This window comes from Pseudoliparis swirei, chromosome 2, assembly GCF_029220125.1.
Source record: "Pseudoliparis swirei isolate HS2019 ecotype Mariana Trench chromosome 2, NWPU_hadal_v1, whole genome shotgun sequence".
Taxonomy (NCBI): domain Eukaryota; kingdom Metazoa; phylum Chordata; class Actinopteri; order Perciformes; family Liparidae; genus Pseudoliparis; species Pseudoliparis swirei.
Window position 1 is genome coordinate 19762575 of NC_079389.1, and position 13650 is coordinate 19776224.

At 44.7% G+C, this 13650-nt stretch overlaps 1 protein-coding gene across 1 annotated transcript in view; it reads right to left on the reverse strand.

Moving 5' to 3' along the window:
* Window positions 1-568: 568 nt before the first annotated feature.
* dnah7 (dynein, axonemal, heavy chain 7) overlaps window positions 569-13650 on the reverse strand; it is an 84972-nt gene continuing 71890 nt past the window's right edge. The window contains exons 61-66 of the mRNA XM_056427965.1: window positions 12542-12679; window positions 9925-10155; window positions 8525-8677; window positions 4163-4340; window positions 3888-3991; window positions 569-3163 (exon numbers count right to left, since the gene is read on the reverse strand). Of these exons, the coding sequence (XP_056283940.1) occupies window positions 2957-3163; window positions 3888-3991; window positions 4163-4340; window positions 8525-8677; window positions 9925-10155; window positions 12542-12679 (1011 nt within the window). The 3' untranslated portion in view covers window positions 569-2956. The remainder of the gene's footprint in view (window positions 3164-3887; window positions 3992-4162; window positions 4341-8524; window positions 8678-9924; window positions 10156-12541; window positions 12680-13650) is intronic.

Below are 13650 nucleotides of genomic sequence, written 5' to 3' on the forward strand. Positions count from 1 at the left end.
GCGCTCGCTGAAGCCAGCTGCACCCGGACGGAGCCCTTTTTTAGCTCCGCCTTCAAAATGCACCGACCGCTTCCAGTGTCCAAACAGAAAAGTGTTCTCTTGACTTTCCGCCGTTTCCCTTTCTTTTTGCTGCAATTTCTTTTTTTTTCATTTGATAACATCAAGAGTTGTTTTATTGTCTAATCCGAGGGGATTATTAACCCCCTTGCGGTTCCTAGCGGTGACAAAAAAGCCTTTTGTGTTTTTTTTTACAGTTTGACAATCCGGAGCCATGGATCGGGTCGCGAGGCCGCGACTTTGCGTCTTTTCTTTTGTACGAATCAGCAGCTTCTTAACGTGTGCGTTGACAGGAAGTAGAGACGTGTTATTGTTCTCCTAGGTTGACATAGAGTGCCTCCTTGACTTCCAAACAGGTGCCTATTCACATCGGACCACCCTGCACGAGGTATGTGTGAGGTCACACTCATGCAGGTTTTTTTATTTTATTACGATGATTCACTGTAAATACTCGAAGGTCGTAGCTTCAGTAAGTCGAGCGAGCAGCAAAACAAACAAAAAATCAATTTGGTTGCTGCTTTAAAAAATATATATATATAGAGATTTTGAAAGTGTCAATGAATGACAATCTTCCTTCGGAGCGGTTTGCTGTGCGACGGCGTTCCCCGCTCTCGTCCACCCGAGTTCTAAAGCCGGAGGACATCGATTATCGTTATATTTCGAGACGAGGGCGTGTACATTATCGACACTCTGCCGACTGCCAAAAAGTGGCCCCGGTACAGATTTTCAGTGGCTGGTGCTTGACTCCTCCCCCTTCGCCCCTCTCACATTCCATTGGCTGTCCCATGTGGCTCACCTGCTAATAAGCCAGATAGCCTAGCTGTCAGCGGCTCGAGCGAAGTGTGTGTGTGTGTGTGTGTGTGTGTGTGTGTGTGTGTGTGTGTGTGTGTGTGTGTGTGTGTGTGTGTGTGTGTGTGTGTGTGTGTGTGTGTGTGTGTGTGTGTGTGTGTGTGTGTGTGTGTGTGTGTGTGTGTGCGCGGCTTCATTTATCCTGTCACTGTGTGACATCATCTTACGTCTCCACCGGCTGCAGATCCCCGTCCGTCACGTGGAAGTCCGTCCGTCACGCATGAAGCATGAGGGGAGGCGGTGCGGACGGCGTGGTCACCGTACGGCTGGTTTCCTTCTCTGTGCTGCAAAGTTAAACTATGAGCAGCCTTTGTTATTTTTTATTTTTTTAAATGGACAGCGTGAAGATCACAAGGAATCCTTTGGGGTGTCGTGCGACGGAGCTTTTCTTTTTCTTTTTTCTTCCCTTTCTATCATTTAACAGGCATTTTCATTATTTAATCTGACGTTAGAAAGGCTCTGAATTTACTTTCATTCTGTTCCGACACCACGACGGGTCATTTGACACGTGGCTATTTGATATTTATCTGGTATTTTTCCTACACTATTCTTTTGTATTTCTTAAGAGGCTTTTTGTGAGCTTCTTCTTTGAGCTTCTGTATTTCTTGTGTTGTTAAAATCCCAAAACCGCATCGTCCAGCGAGCGATGAGCTCGTGACGCCACGCCCCAAAAGTTCTTATCGCTGTTTATTGGAAAAAATACTGTCTGTAAAATGAAGGTCGATGATTGTCTTTATTTTTTCTTTCTTGTACGTTGGTTTGATTCTCTGGATTCACGATGCATTATTGCTGTTTGCCAGAAAATAAACCCTGAACTGATCTCTGATGTTTTTGGCGTGATGTAACACGAGTTAGCGGGAACTCTACCGGGAACTCTTCCTCCTGCTTCAGCGTCTGTTCCCAGATCAGCCGGTTCGGCAAACGGCTCGGTGAACTTTAGTACATTGAGAAACTAAATAACACTAATGTAGTTCTGTAATCTGCGGCGGAGCATTTCTGCCATCAGCAGTCGAGCTTAAGCTCAGTTATCGGTATTAGTGTTATATGATTATCGTTAATCTGGCTGCTGGAATGTTGCGGGGCATTACTGTGGCAGTCCAGTAATAATCTAAATAGATTCAACACAAATCCCAACAAAAGCTATTTTACTGGAATCGTCCCCCTAAAGGTATTTATTCTCTTTGACATTAAAAAAACTTCTTATTAAATGATCAGAAAGGGAAAAATTCTAAATGTCCTCCGGAAAAGGTTTCAATCCGAAAGAAGCCGTGTCTCCGTTACTTGTATTACCTTTTGAGCATATTGAAATTGATATTTGCCAAAGCTTTAAAAACATTCGTAACCAGATACTTCTGAGTATTTTCAAAGTAGTCGGTACTTTGTCCAAGATTCATAAAACCTAAAAAAATGCAAATACATCTGTAAATGAAGAATGCTCCAGTGGACCATCAGAGTGGTTTTATATGTCTTCCTCTGAAAAGGAGCCAGTAGTGGCCGCTCCCTCCGGGAAACATTGATCTGAAACTCCAATTAAAATAACGAAATAAGACCATCAGACATTCACCCACACACTGTACAGCAGGGGTTCTCAAATGGGGGTCTGTGTACCCCTGGGGGTCCGTGAAGGCCCTCTATGGGGTCCGTGAAACTTGTTTTATTTATATATTTAAAATGAGCATCCATAAAAATAAAAAAAGCCTTTTTAAAATATTCAATAAAAGATAAGTGTAAGTTTATAAACTGAATTGTATATATTGTTTGCAAAATGCAGCATATTGCATCTTTTTTTCAACCCAACATGCTTTGCACTGGTCTGGGGGTCCTTGCCTGAAAACAAATATTTCACAGGGGGTACATAACTTAAAGGTTGAGGACCATTTCTGTACCGCATGGTCCCCTCCACCATCGTACGCTCAACGAAATAAAGCTCAAATGGCGTTTGTGTTGAGATTTTAACAACTTTTTTAATTTCTCCGGTGCAGAGAGAGAGCGAGAGAGAGCGAGAGAGACGGACACTTCAGTGTGTGTGTGTGTGTGAGACATACAGCGCCTAGGAGCTGAGCTGGCAGAGCAGCGCCACCCCTCGCTTGATCCAGTGTTCGGCGGGCACGTTGGAGTTGAGCGTCATGGCGATGACGTAGTTGGTGGAGTGGCCGGTGGTGGACAGGGTGCCACGCCGCTCGCCGGTCTTGTAGACGGGCGCCACGTAGCACATCCTCTGGGGGACGTCCTGGCGTCTGAGAGGCTTCAGCCACATCTGCCGGGAGGGAGAGGAACGGTGAGGAACGCCGCTTCAGCAAACGGGCCCGGTCGTCCAGAACATTCGACGAGAGGGAAAATAAAACTCTCAAATGGGTTCAAAGGAGCAAAAGAGATCGGATTGTAATCTGGGTCCAAAGGGCGGCTCGTGAAACCCGGTGGGAACTAATCTGGGTCCAAACATTAACTTAAAAATGTGAAACTCCGGGGACTTTGACTCGTGGAACAATAACTCCATTCTCAAGGAAAAGTCCCCGTCGGCGATTCAGGAGTCTAAACTGCTCAGAGAAAACATCTTCAACCAAAACAAAAACAGTTTGTTGAGCTGCAGCCAGAACAGAACTCATGTGGTTACATAAGCAGCGCTTCTGTGAAGATTTGCATTTCAAAGCCAGACTGTGTTATGATCCCCCCCCACCTCCCACACACACACACATATACAGTAAGCACATTTTTAATTACATTTAGCTCGTCGAAAAAAAACTGATTCCGTTAATAATTTGCCCTGAAATGTATGAATATTAAAAAAATGTAATAAAACAAGTTTGTGCATTATTCCTAATCACTGAAAGCATTGTGAAGAAGAGAGAACGGAGGGGAAATAAAACAAATTAAAAAGACGTAAAACTTGATCGGCGCCGTTCTCCGTCACTCTCGTCAGCCGGCTTTCAGAAAGCGTGTCGAGCTCCGTGTCGGCGTGCGCCGTTTGTGCCGTCACTCACCACCGGCATGGGGTCGTGCAGCACTTTGGGGTAGGACTCGGCAAGAAGTTTGGCCTTCCTGTCCCAGCGGGCGCCGTCCAGAAACAGACCTCGAATGTACACACCTGGATGTCACACACACACACAAATGGAGACAATTCAGATGGACAAGAGGAGTGGCGAGTGTAAACCTCCCATAACCCGGTGACCGTCACGCACGCCGGCTCTTCGACCGTAAAGCTTCTCGTAACACTGTCCTTCCCTCTCTCGTCTCATTAACCCCGCGAGTGTCCTACCGTCCGCTGGAGGCAGCTTGTACTGCATCTCGTACATGACCTCGAAGTCGAAGCCGAGCAGGTCGATGGGCACCGTGTGTTTCCGGGCGTAGTTCTGCTGGCTGCCGGTGAGGAAGGCCTGGGTGAAGAAGAACCCCGATACCCAGAACACCGCCGGCGTGCCGCCTTCGTACCAGTCCTGAAAACCACAGCAGGAGAGAAGAGAGGGACGGTTACAAAGGAAGCCCCCCCCCCCCCCCTCCATGTTCCGGTTGGTGGTGATGATACTTGTTTCTCTTTCTTTTCTTTTCTTCACCAAACATTTCTTAGTCATGATGAATATCCTTTATTATTAAATAAAGTGATATATAAAAAATATTAATAAAATATATATAATGATGTATATATATATAGATAGAAAATATAAATAAAAATAAAATTTTATAAAATGAATATTTTTTTGTGTTTAGTTTTGTGTTTTACGTTTATTTTCATTGATGCTCTGATGTGCACCGCTGCTGTGATTTTTGAAATTTCCCCACTGTGGGACGAATAAAGGAATATCATCATCATAATAATAATCATTATTATTTTTATGGGTTGCTTTAACTATGTTTTAATCGGTTTTATTTGTTTTTACTATCTGTGTGGCACTCTGAGATTCTTTGAAGGAAGAGTGCGATAAAAATGAAATGCATTATTATTATCATCATCATCATCATCCTTTAAACATATATGCTGCTCTCTATATACCAAGATGGTTTTAAATGTTTTCGTTTGAGTGACTACTGGGGACAACAATATTTGGAAACATTGGGTTGAGTATGGAGGAAGAACCCCTGCAACGTAGATTGCACAGCGTCAATGGACTGTGGGTCTACTCAGAGTTCCTGTTTCTGCCACCGACGGGCTCAGATTGTTATTATTAGTGTCTGAAAACACAAAGAAAAGAAGAGGAGGAGTCTCGCTCTGACATCCTGAGAGAGGGACTTGTTTTGGGGGGAGACAACAGCAGAAACGTCGGACGGAGGAGAAGTGAACGGTTGGCCTTATTTATTCGCGGCAGAGTACAGATGAGCGGCTCACACGGATTGAGGAGGAACAACGCCTCTCCTCCTCCTCCTCCTCCTCCTCGGCGGGGTCCTTTCCATTATGTTGTCAGACAACAATGATAACAATCTGAGCCCGTCAGCGGCGACAAAAAAAACCTCTCTGTGGACCTGAAGTAATGCATCGCTGCATTCATGTGGCCCTTGCAGCTCAAACAGCCAATTCGCAAAATTGTTGGAGCCATTAGTGAGACACACAAAGTGGGAAAGGAGGCTCCAGGTTGGGAACTACCAACGCTTTAAATCATCACTCATTCTGCCTAAATGCATTTCCGTAGTCTTATTACCTTCGCATTGAAAATGCGGAAGGTTATGTTTTGATCGCCGTGTATTTATTTATTTATTTGTATGCGTGTTACTCGCATAACACAAAAAGTATTAAACCGAATCGCATGAAATTTGGTGGGATGATTGGTTATTATCCGAGGACCATTTGATTAGATTTTGGGATCAATCGGGTCAAAGGTCAAGGTGAAGGTCATGAAAAGGTCAAAATCTTCTTTTTACCATATCGGTCAATTTCTATCCAATTGGCATGCAACTAATGCCAAAATGTTCATAATTCAATTCAATTCAATTCAGTTTATTTGTATAGCCCAATTTCACAAATTACAAATTTGTCTCGGAGTGCTTTACAATCTGTACACATAGACATCCCTGCCCCAAAACCTCACATCGGACCAGGAAAAACTCCCAAATAACCCTTCAGGGGAAAAAAAGGGAAGAAACCTGGAGGAGAGCAACAGAGGAGGATCCCTCTCCTAGGATGGACAGATGCAATAGATGTAATGTGTACAGAAGGACAGATTTAGAGTTAAAATACATTCAATGAATATGACAGAGTGTATGAATAGTTCATAGTAGGCATATTCCACGATGGAGACCTCCACGATCCATCAGGCAGATGGCGGTGGGGAGGAGGAGTGGCGGAGTCTCAACAGGACAGTGGCGTAGTCATGAGCAGGAATTCCACGACCCAGACGATCCATCAGGCAGATAGATCTATGCCGTCTCATAGGGTCCGATGACCCCATGAGACGTAAAGTCAAAAGGACTTCCGGGAGAAAGCAGAGTTAGTAACGTGTGATTGAGAGATGAAAATTCATCCTTAAGGAGAGAAAAAGAGGAGATAGGTACTCAGTGCATCCTTAACGTCCCCCGGCAGCTATAAGCCTATAGCAGCATATCAAGGGGCTGGACCAGGGCAAACCTGATTCAGCCCTAACTATAAGCTCTGTCAAAGAGGATGGTCTTAAGTCTACTCTTAAACGAGGTGACTGTGTCTGCCTCCCGGACTGAAATTGGAAGCTGGTTCCATAAAAGAGGAGCTTGATAACTAAAGGCTCTGGCTCCCATTCTACTTTTTAAGACTCTAGGAACTACAAGTAGTCCCGCATTTAGTGAGCGTAGCTCTCTAGTGGGGCAATATGGTACGACAAGCTCCTTAAGATATGATGGAGCATCACCAATCAAGGCTTTGTAGGTTAAGAGAAGAATTTTAAAAGTGATTCTTGATTTTACTGGGAGCCAGTGCAGAGCAGCTAGTGCAGGAGTGATGTGATCTCTTTTCTTAGTTTTAGTGAGAACACGAGCTGCAGCATTCTGGATCAACTGGAGGGACCTAAGAGATTTATTAGAGCAGCCTGCTAATAAGGAGTTGCAGTAATCCAGTCTCGAAGTAACGAACGCGTGAACCAATTTTTCTGCATCTTTTTCAATGCCCAATCTTGTGATATGCGAAGGTATGCGCTCTACCGAGTGCCCGTTCTAGTTTATAAAGCGTTCAACATGAGCAAGTTTTTCATACTACACGGATAAAACAAAGTTGTGATTTATCAAACGTGTAACTCTCTGATAAAAGACTGGGTTACCTATTCAAGATCATATTTATGGATGCCAAAAATGGCCCGGAAACATTCATTTATGTACAAATTTGCTCTTTTCGGGCCGGTGGGCCTTATTGTAAATTGGGCCGCGATGGTTTGTCTTTTTTATTTTATATTTGAAATAGGTCACAAGAAAAACTGTTGGATTAAAGTTTCCACTGGCCCACAGACAAGCCTTTTTAAAGTGTGGAGGGAGCAATGTAATGTTGAATATCCAGTTCACTTAAGTCTCCGTGTGACGGGGCGCTCTTGGAATCATCCGTCTACCCAACCCACCGACGTCTTTCTTCTTCGCGCCGTTAAAAACAGCAAACGGTCCTAATATTCCCTGAAATGTCAAAAGGTATTCTCCTTCTGAAAGCATGCGGTCTCAGATGAGAGTCCTGTGACTTTCCCAGTTCACCCTGTGGGGAGTCATGGGTGGACATCTCCGTTGGATAACATGCTCACATGCTCACACACACACACACACACACACGGTACATTCTGTTCCCTCCATGTGAAGTTATTGTTGAGGAGGAGGAGGAGGAGGAGGAGGAGGATGCAGAAGTTCACTCCGGGACTCACGTGGGCGGGTACGTGCGTTTCCTGTACTAGACCTGCAGCGAATGAAAAGCATGACCAAATCCCTCCACCTCCGACTCTATGTGCACACAAGTGGAACGAAGAGGTCTTTTAATTCTTATGTCACCATACTGTATGTATGCAGTAATCTGATTTAAGAGATTAAAGTCTTTACTTTTTAGGCTGAAATGAAAAAGGTAATCGCATGAACACATTTCATTGTTCTTTCATCCACGTTTCGATTCTTTGTCATTTGTGTATTTTTCATTCTTTTTAAATTGAGTTTTTACCCCTTGTTGGAGCTATTTAATTTGACATTTGTATTTAGGTTTTATTGTAAAGTAATATTGATTATTTATTGCTTATTTAGGTTATATTTTGATATGTTAGTTGTTTCTTATGATAGTTGTAGTTTAGTTTAATACATTTAGTTTTAGGTTCCCTGATTGGGTAACACTGGGCGCCTGTGGTTATATGTAGAGGTGGGTAGGCACCGGACCAGCATGCACCAGGGTGGCCAATGGTTTTTTACCACAGCACAGAGAGGAAGTGTCAACATTTTGTTTGTTCTTTTTTGTTGGTTTAAGAAATAAATGATCAGAATAATAACAGGCGGAAATGGACATTATTTTCTTTTGCATGCGTCAACACCGAAACCCACGGGGCGTCAGTGGCGGTTCTATTTATACTTTTGTTCTATTTCGTACGACAAATGTCCGCTACACCCCTCCTTCTTTCCGTTTCCTTTGCACTCTCCACCCACCCAGAATGCATCTTTCCTTGTGTCTGTACCTGACTCCGAACACGACAGCCGGTGTCTGTACCTGTAAGAACTTGAGTCGCTCCAGGAAGTCGGTGACGTAGCTTCCCAGCGGTTTGAGGCTGGGGTAGGACTTCTTCATCCACGTGGCGGGGATACGACCCGTCAGGATGCTGCTGACCACCTCCTCCAGCTCCGCAGACATCACCACCAGTCCCTGCGCACACACACACACACACACACACGAAAAACATGCAAATACACACGTTACGAAGAAAACACGCGATCGACTCCTGCACTCGTGGTGAAATGTGTGAAGCTGTTCACACTTGTCACTTGAAAGCCCCTCAGTGGAGACGGCTGACAGACAGCCACATAATGGGAACTCTTATTTGCTCCGCAGGGGGGGGGGGCTTTGATACCAGTATGAGAGATGACTCATTCCTGACTCTTTATGCTCACTCCACTTCAATCCTATGAGACCGGTGCATCTCAGGAGGAGAGGAAGTGTGTGTGGAGTCGGGTTCTCAAACGACATCAAAAGACGTGCGTTCGCCGAGGCGTCTTTTAAAAAATGTTTATCTTTTAATGTGGTCCAATCAGGACACATTCACGCTCGTACGTTCGGAATGGCATTCGGTCGTGGTCTTTAGTTCTCCACGTTATGAACTAAATCATTCCAGTGCTCTTAGTTTAACGCGGTCCAATTAGACGCGACGTTCTTGGCATGTGCAACATCTCCAAATCTCTGGGAATATAAAGTCAGTAATTATTTTTGCCCGGGGATGTTAGGGCCTAAGTAGATACTACGACTGCTTCGAGTGTGTCTCTTGGTGGCAATTTGAGAGGAAAAAAAAGAAGAAACCGTGATTAAAATTATATTGGGAAAGATGATAGCTGGAAGATTGCTATTTTTGGGAGTCCGCTAAGTGTCTAATCGTCGAGAGCTCATCAGGCACAGCGGTGGTGCTACTGCCGCAACGAGGCAACTGCTTAAGCGCCGTCCCGCCGTGTGTTTTTTTTTTTAATGATTCCGGTGAAAACTTCAACACAACTTCTCTATTCATGCTGCAGAGATGATGAATGCTCATAACTTTAGCGACCCCTCGTCGTTAGATCCGCGGATTTGAAGTGTTGTGCCGGCTGCCGACAGTATCGGTTTTTACGATGGATGCATTGCCCGAGTTTCCCCTGTAATCATTCGGCGGAGGTGTGCTTCCTCTGATGACATATTGCATTCACTGCACAAATATGTGAAATCAATGATGACTCATCAGTTGGCCCCGCTGCTATCTGAAACAAACACATGGATTGTAATTACAGGGCATTTAGCAATGCATCATCCGATAAGTATCCGAACCAATATGGGGATCCCTGAGAACGAGAGCAGGGTCGAGTCAACGCAAAGCAGGTTTTTTTTCGCCTTTACTGCTCGCGTGTGAAATGGGATGTCGGACCACGCACCTTGATGGCCTTCTGAATGTTGACGGAGGACTCTCGGACGGTGCGCAGCAGGTTGTTGAAGCGGCCCATCTCCTGCACCAGCACCGTGTTCATGCTCTCGTCGTAGCTGGTGGGGAATCGCCTCAACACCTCCTCCAGGTCGAAGTCGGCAGGCAGCTTGCTCAGGATGTCAGCCGCCACTTCAAAGACCATGTCGTCCGAGGATTTGCCGTCTCCGCCTGAAGAGCGGGACTGATCGGAGACACGGAGCGACGGCAAGCGTGAGAAGGGGAGGCGGGACTCGCGGCTCGGATCGGTTTGACGGCTCGTCATTTTTCAGGGGAAATGATCCTTCGCCGTCTTTGACTTGTCAAATTATGCATTCCCTTTCTTAGGACCCCTTTGCATGAGTGCTATTTCGATCCCTGAAGAGATCTTGAGGTGAAGAGGTTTGCTTTGCTTGCATTTCATCATCTTTCTGCCCAATTGATTTAGATTCATGCTTTAAAATAAAGGACACACAGTCATATGATATATGACTGTTAATTTCACCTTCCCTTTCTTTATTCGGAGCCGACAGCGATACCAATAGAACACCATCGATGATGAGGCAAATATTCACTGTCATCCTACTGTGAACAAACAGCTTCACACACACACACACACACACACACACAGAGCTTTACAAGATGGAAGGCGTCGCAACATTCCTCCCACACAGTCTTTTGACACAATCTTATCAACAATTCCAATAATCATTCATGCTGATAATTATTCACTCTAATCTGTGATTCTTCTGCTTTCATCATTTACCTATTTGATGCTCGGTCACTAGCCAGCGGTTAATGGATAATCATTGGCTAATGGCACCGAGGTTACAGTCGGGGAATGACAAATAGCCGTTTCATTCTTCCTGTTTATCGGTCATTGAGACGGATGGGATCGTATTAGATGCTAATAAAGTCCACACATGACTGAAGCCATTATGAATCTTGTTGAAAGGAGTTTATATGAATAAATGCCAGACTCCATTGAGCTTTAATTTTAACTTGAGGCGTCAATGCCCGTGGATCTAATTTTCTATTTGTTTGTGGTAAACCAGGTCTGTGTACCCCGGCATCTGTGCACTGGATACCATGAAATTACCACGATGAGAAAGACTAAACCAGAGGGGTGGGAATGCACAGGATGCCAACAGAGAAGGTGTTCACATGAGACACTTGTTCTATATGTAGGTGTCTATATCACACTTTAATATTAAGTTTAATTCCCAGAGGAATTGAGGCACACCTGCGCTAAGTGAGAGGCACTGCTCTGTGGCTTAAAATAAATAAATGGATACACGGAGGGCTAAATAAACCCCTCATCCCACGTACACAAGACGCAGCGCTTCTGACGTTTTCAAGTAGGTCTTGTCGCAAAATCTCTTCGATTTGATTTGCAGCGAACGTCGACTGGAGCCGTCGGCGGGAAGTGGTGCGACGTGATCCTGAACTAGCCTTGTCTGCCTCCACAGAGACGTAATGATGTGGTGTCACACGGCTCCGCCAACGCCACCGTGACTCATCCGGTGTCAAAGGAAGACAAGGGATTATTTTTTCTTCGGCGAGCCTCTCGACAAACAACTGAAATATTTATTACGATTGGTTTCTCTTGAATTAAATCTGCGTATTACATGTTAATGTAGGGCGATGCTATATTTAATGCGGGCAAAGGCGCTTATAAAAGACGGCGGAGACCCCAGGGAAGCGTCTCGATGCCGTTTGTGTTTCCGTGAGACGGTATTTCAGTGTGTGGGGTACACGTGTTTTAATGCGCGCGCCTACCCACTGAAATGCTTTGTGTGCGTGTGCATGTGCGGTGTGAGAGTGTGTGGATGCCGTCTACAACGTGAACATCCACCAGCCGAGCGGTGGCGTTCCTACTGATGCGAGCCAAGAGGGGGGGGGGGGGGCATCGGTTTCGGAAGCGACCCGGAGCTGCTGCCACTTGAAGATCAGTGCAGTTTCTTTCTTTTTTTATTCCCTCTGTACTCATGCCAGGTCACAGTGTGTTTTTTTTGTTGCTTGCCCAGTTTTATAGTCACACTCCTCCAGGTCATTTAATGGCATACTAATGAATTCAGGATCGCATTTCTGCGTGGCGTTCTGGCCCTCTGTCTTCGTTATTATAATAATAGCATTAAAAACTAGAACGGGCACTCGGTAGAGCGCATACCTTCGCATAGCACAAGATTGGGCATTGAATTATGAAAATTGTGGCATTAGTTGCATGCCAATTGGATAACAATTGGTAAAAAGAAGATTTTGACCTTTTCATGACCTTGACCTTGACCTTTGACCCGATCGATCCCAAAATCTAATCAAATGGTCCCCGGATAATAACCAATCATCCCACCAAATTTCATGCGATTCGGTTTAACACTTTTTTAGTTATGCGAGTAACACGCATACAAATAAATAAATAAATACACGGCGATTAAAACATAACCTTCCGCATTTTCAATGCGAAGGTAATGAATCTTTTTGCGGTGAACTTTATGTTCAGATGTGGCGATGGCTCAAAGGAGCTGCTTTCCAAGCGAGAGCACAAGATATCAAAAAGCAATACTCTCCTACTTCTGTCCAGGTGGATTTACCTGTGTGAGCAAGACGCTGTTAAACAGTAGTTGCGTCTCCGCCTGGTCCTTGGTGATATCTGCGTTGGCGTTCATGCCGAAAATCTCCGGCGACGGGTTGAGTGGCAGCGACTTGGTGTATTCTAAGTAGCTGTTGTACTGGAACAGGAAGCAGGAAGCAGAGGGAGAGGAGCGAGGAGAGAGGACATTTTAGTCAGGAAACATCTCGAGTGATAACGCTCATTGAAAAACAAGTCGGCTCCTTAGATCGCTGACATTTACTCTAATGACTATGTAAATGTTACTTTATGAATAAAAGATCTTTTTGCAAGGCGGGGTCGGGGTGGTGCAACACCAGAGAACAAAATGCCAAATAAAATGGAGCGCGCCAGAGATTGCACTTGTGTTAACAGATATATCACCCCTCACTTGTGGCGGCCTGCTGTGCTTTGTTACGCACATTTTATCTCCTAATGACTTTTTAAAGGTAGCTCAACAAAAGCCGAAAAGAACTGAGTCCTATAATATACTTAGTATAAAAAACAAACACATTAAAGTGAGTTTAACTTTCCTGGAGTTTTTCCAAGAGTGATACACCAGCACTTTAGGGTGTGTCGTTAGGGAGCTGTTTCAGCTGTGCTCTACTAACAGAGAGAAGGCCACGTTGTTGGAGTCTATATACATAATACATTTTATATTAATCTTAGAATAACATGCTGCGTGATGTATCTATGCGACAGTGTACCATATCTCAAAAAGGTCAACGTGACGACAACGACAACTCGGTGTCACAGTTGCTAAGCACAGCGCTACTCGGTTCGGGTTGAGGGCATTCTTGATTTGGATAAGGAGGGTTTCAGATGAGCAGCTAATCACACATGAACTTACCCAGAGTAGATCCATCACTGACACAGAACACATGCTTCCATCAGATGATGAGCCTTAAACAAGAGCTACCGGACCGTTAACAATCTCCCTTTGTGGGGAAGTGAGTGAGTTAGTGAGTGAGTTAGTGAGTGAATGAGTGAGTTAGTGAGTGAGTTAGTGAGGGAGTTAGTGAGTGAGTGAGTGAATGAGTGAGTTAGTGAGTTAGTGAATGAGTGAGCGAATGAGTGAGTTAGTGAATGAGT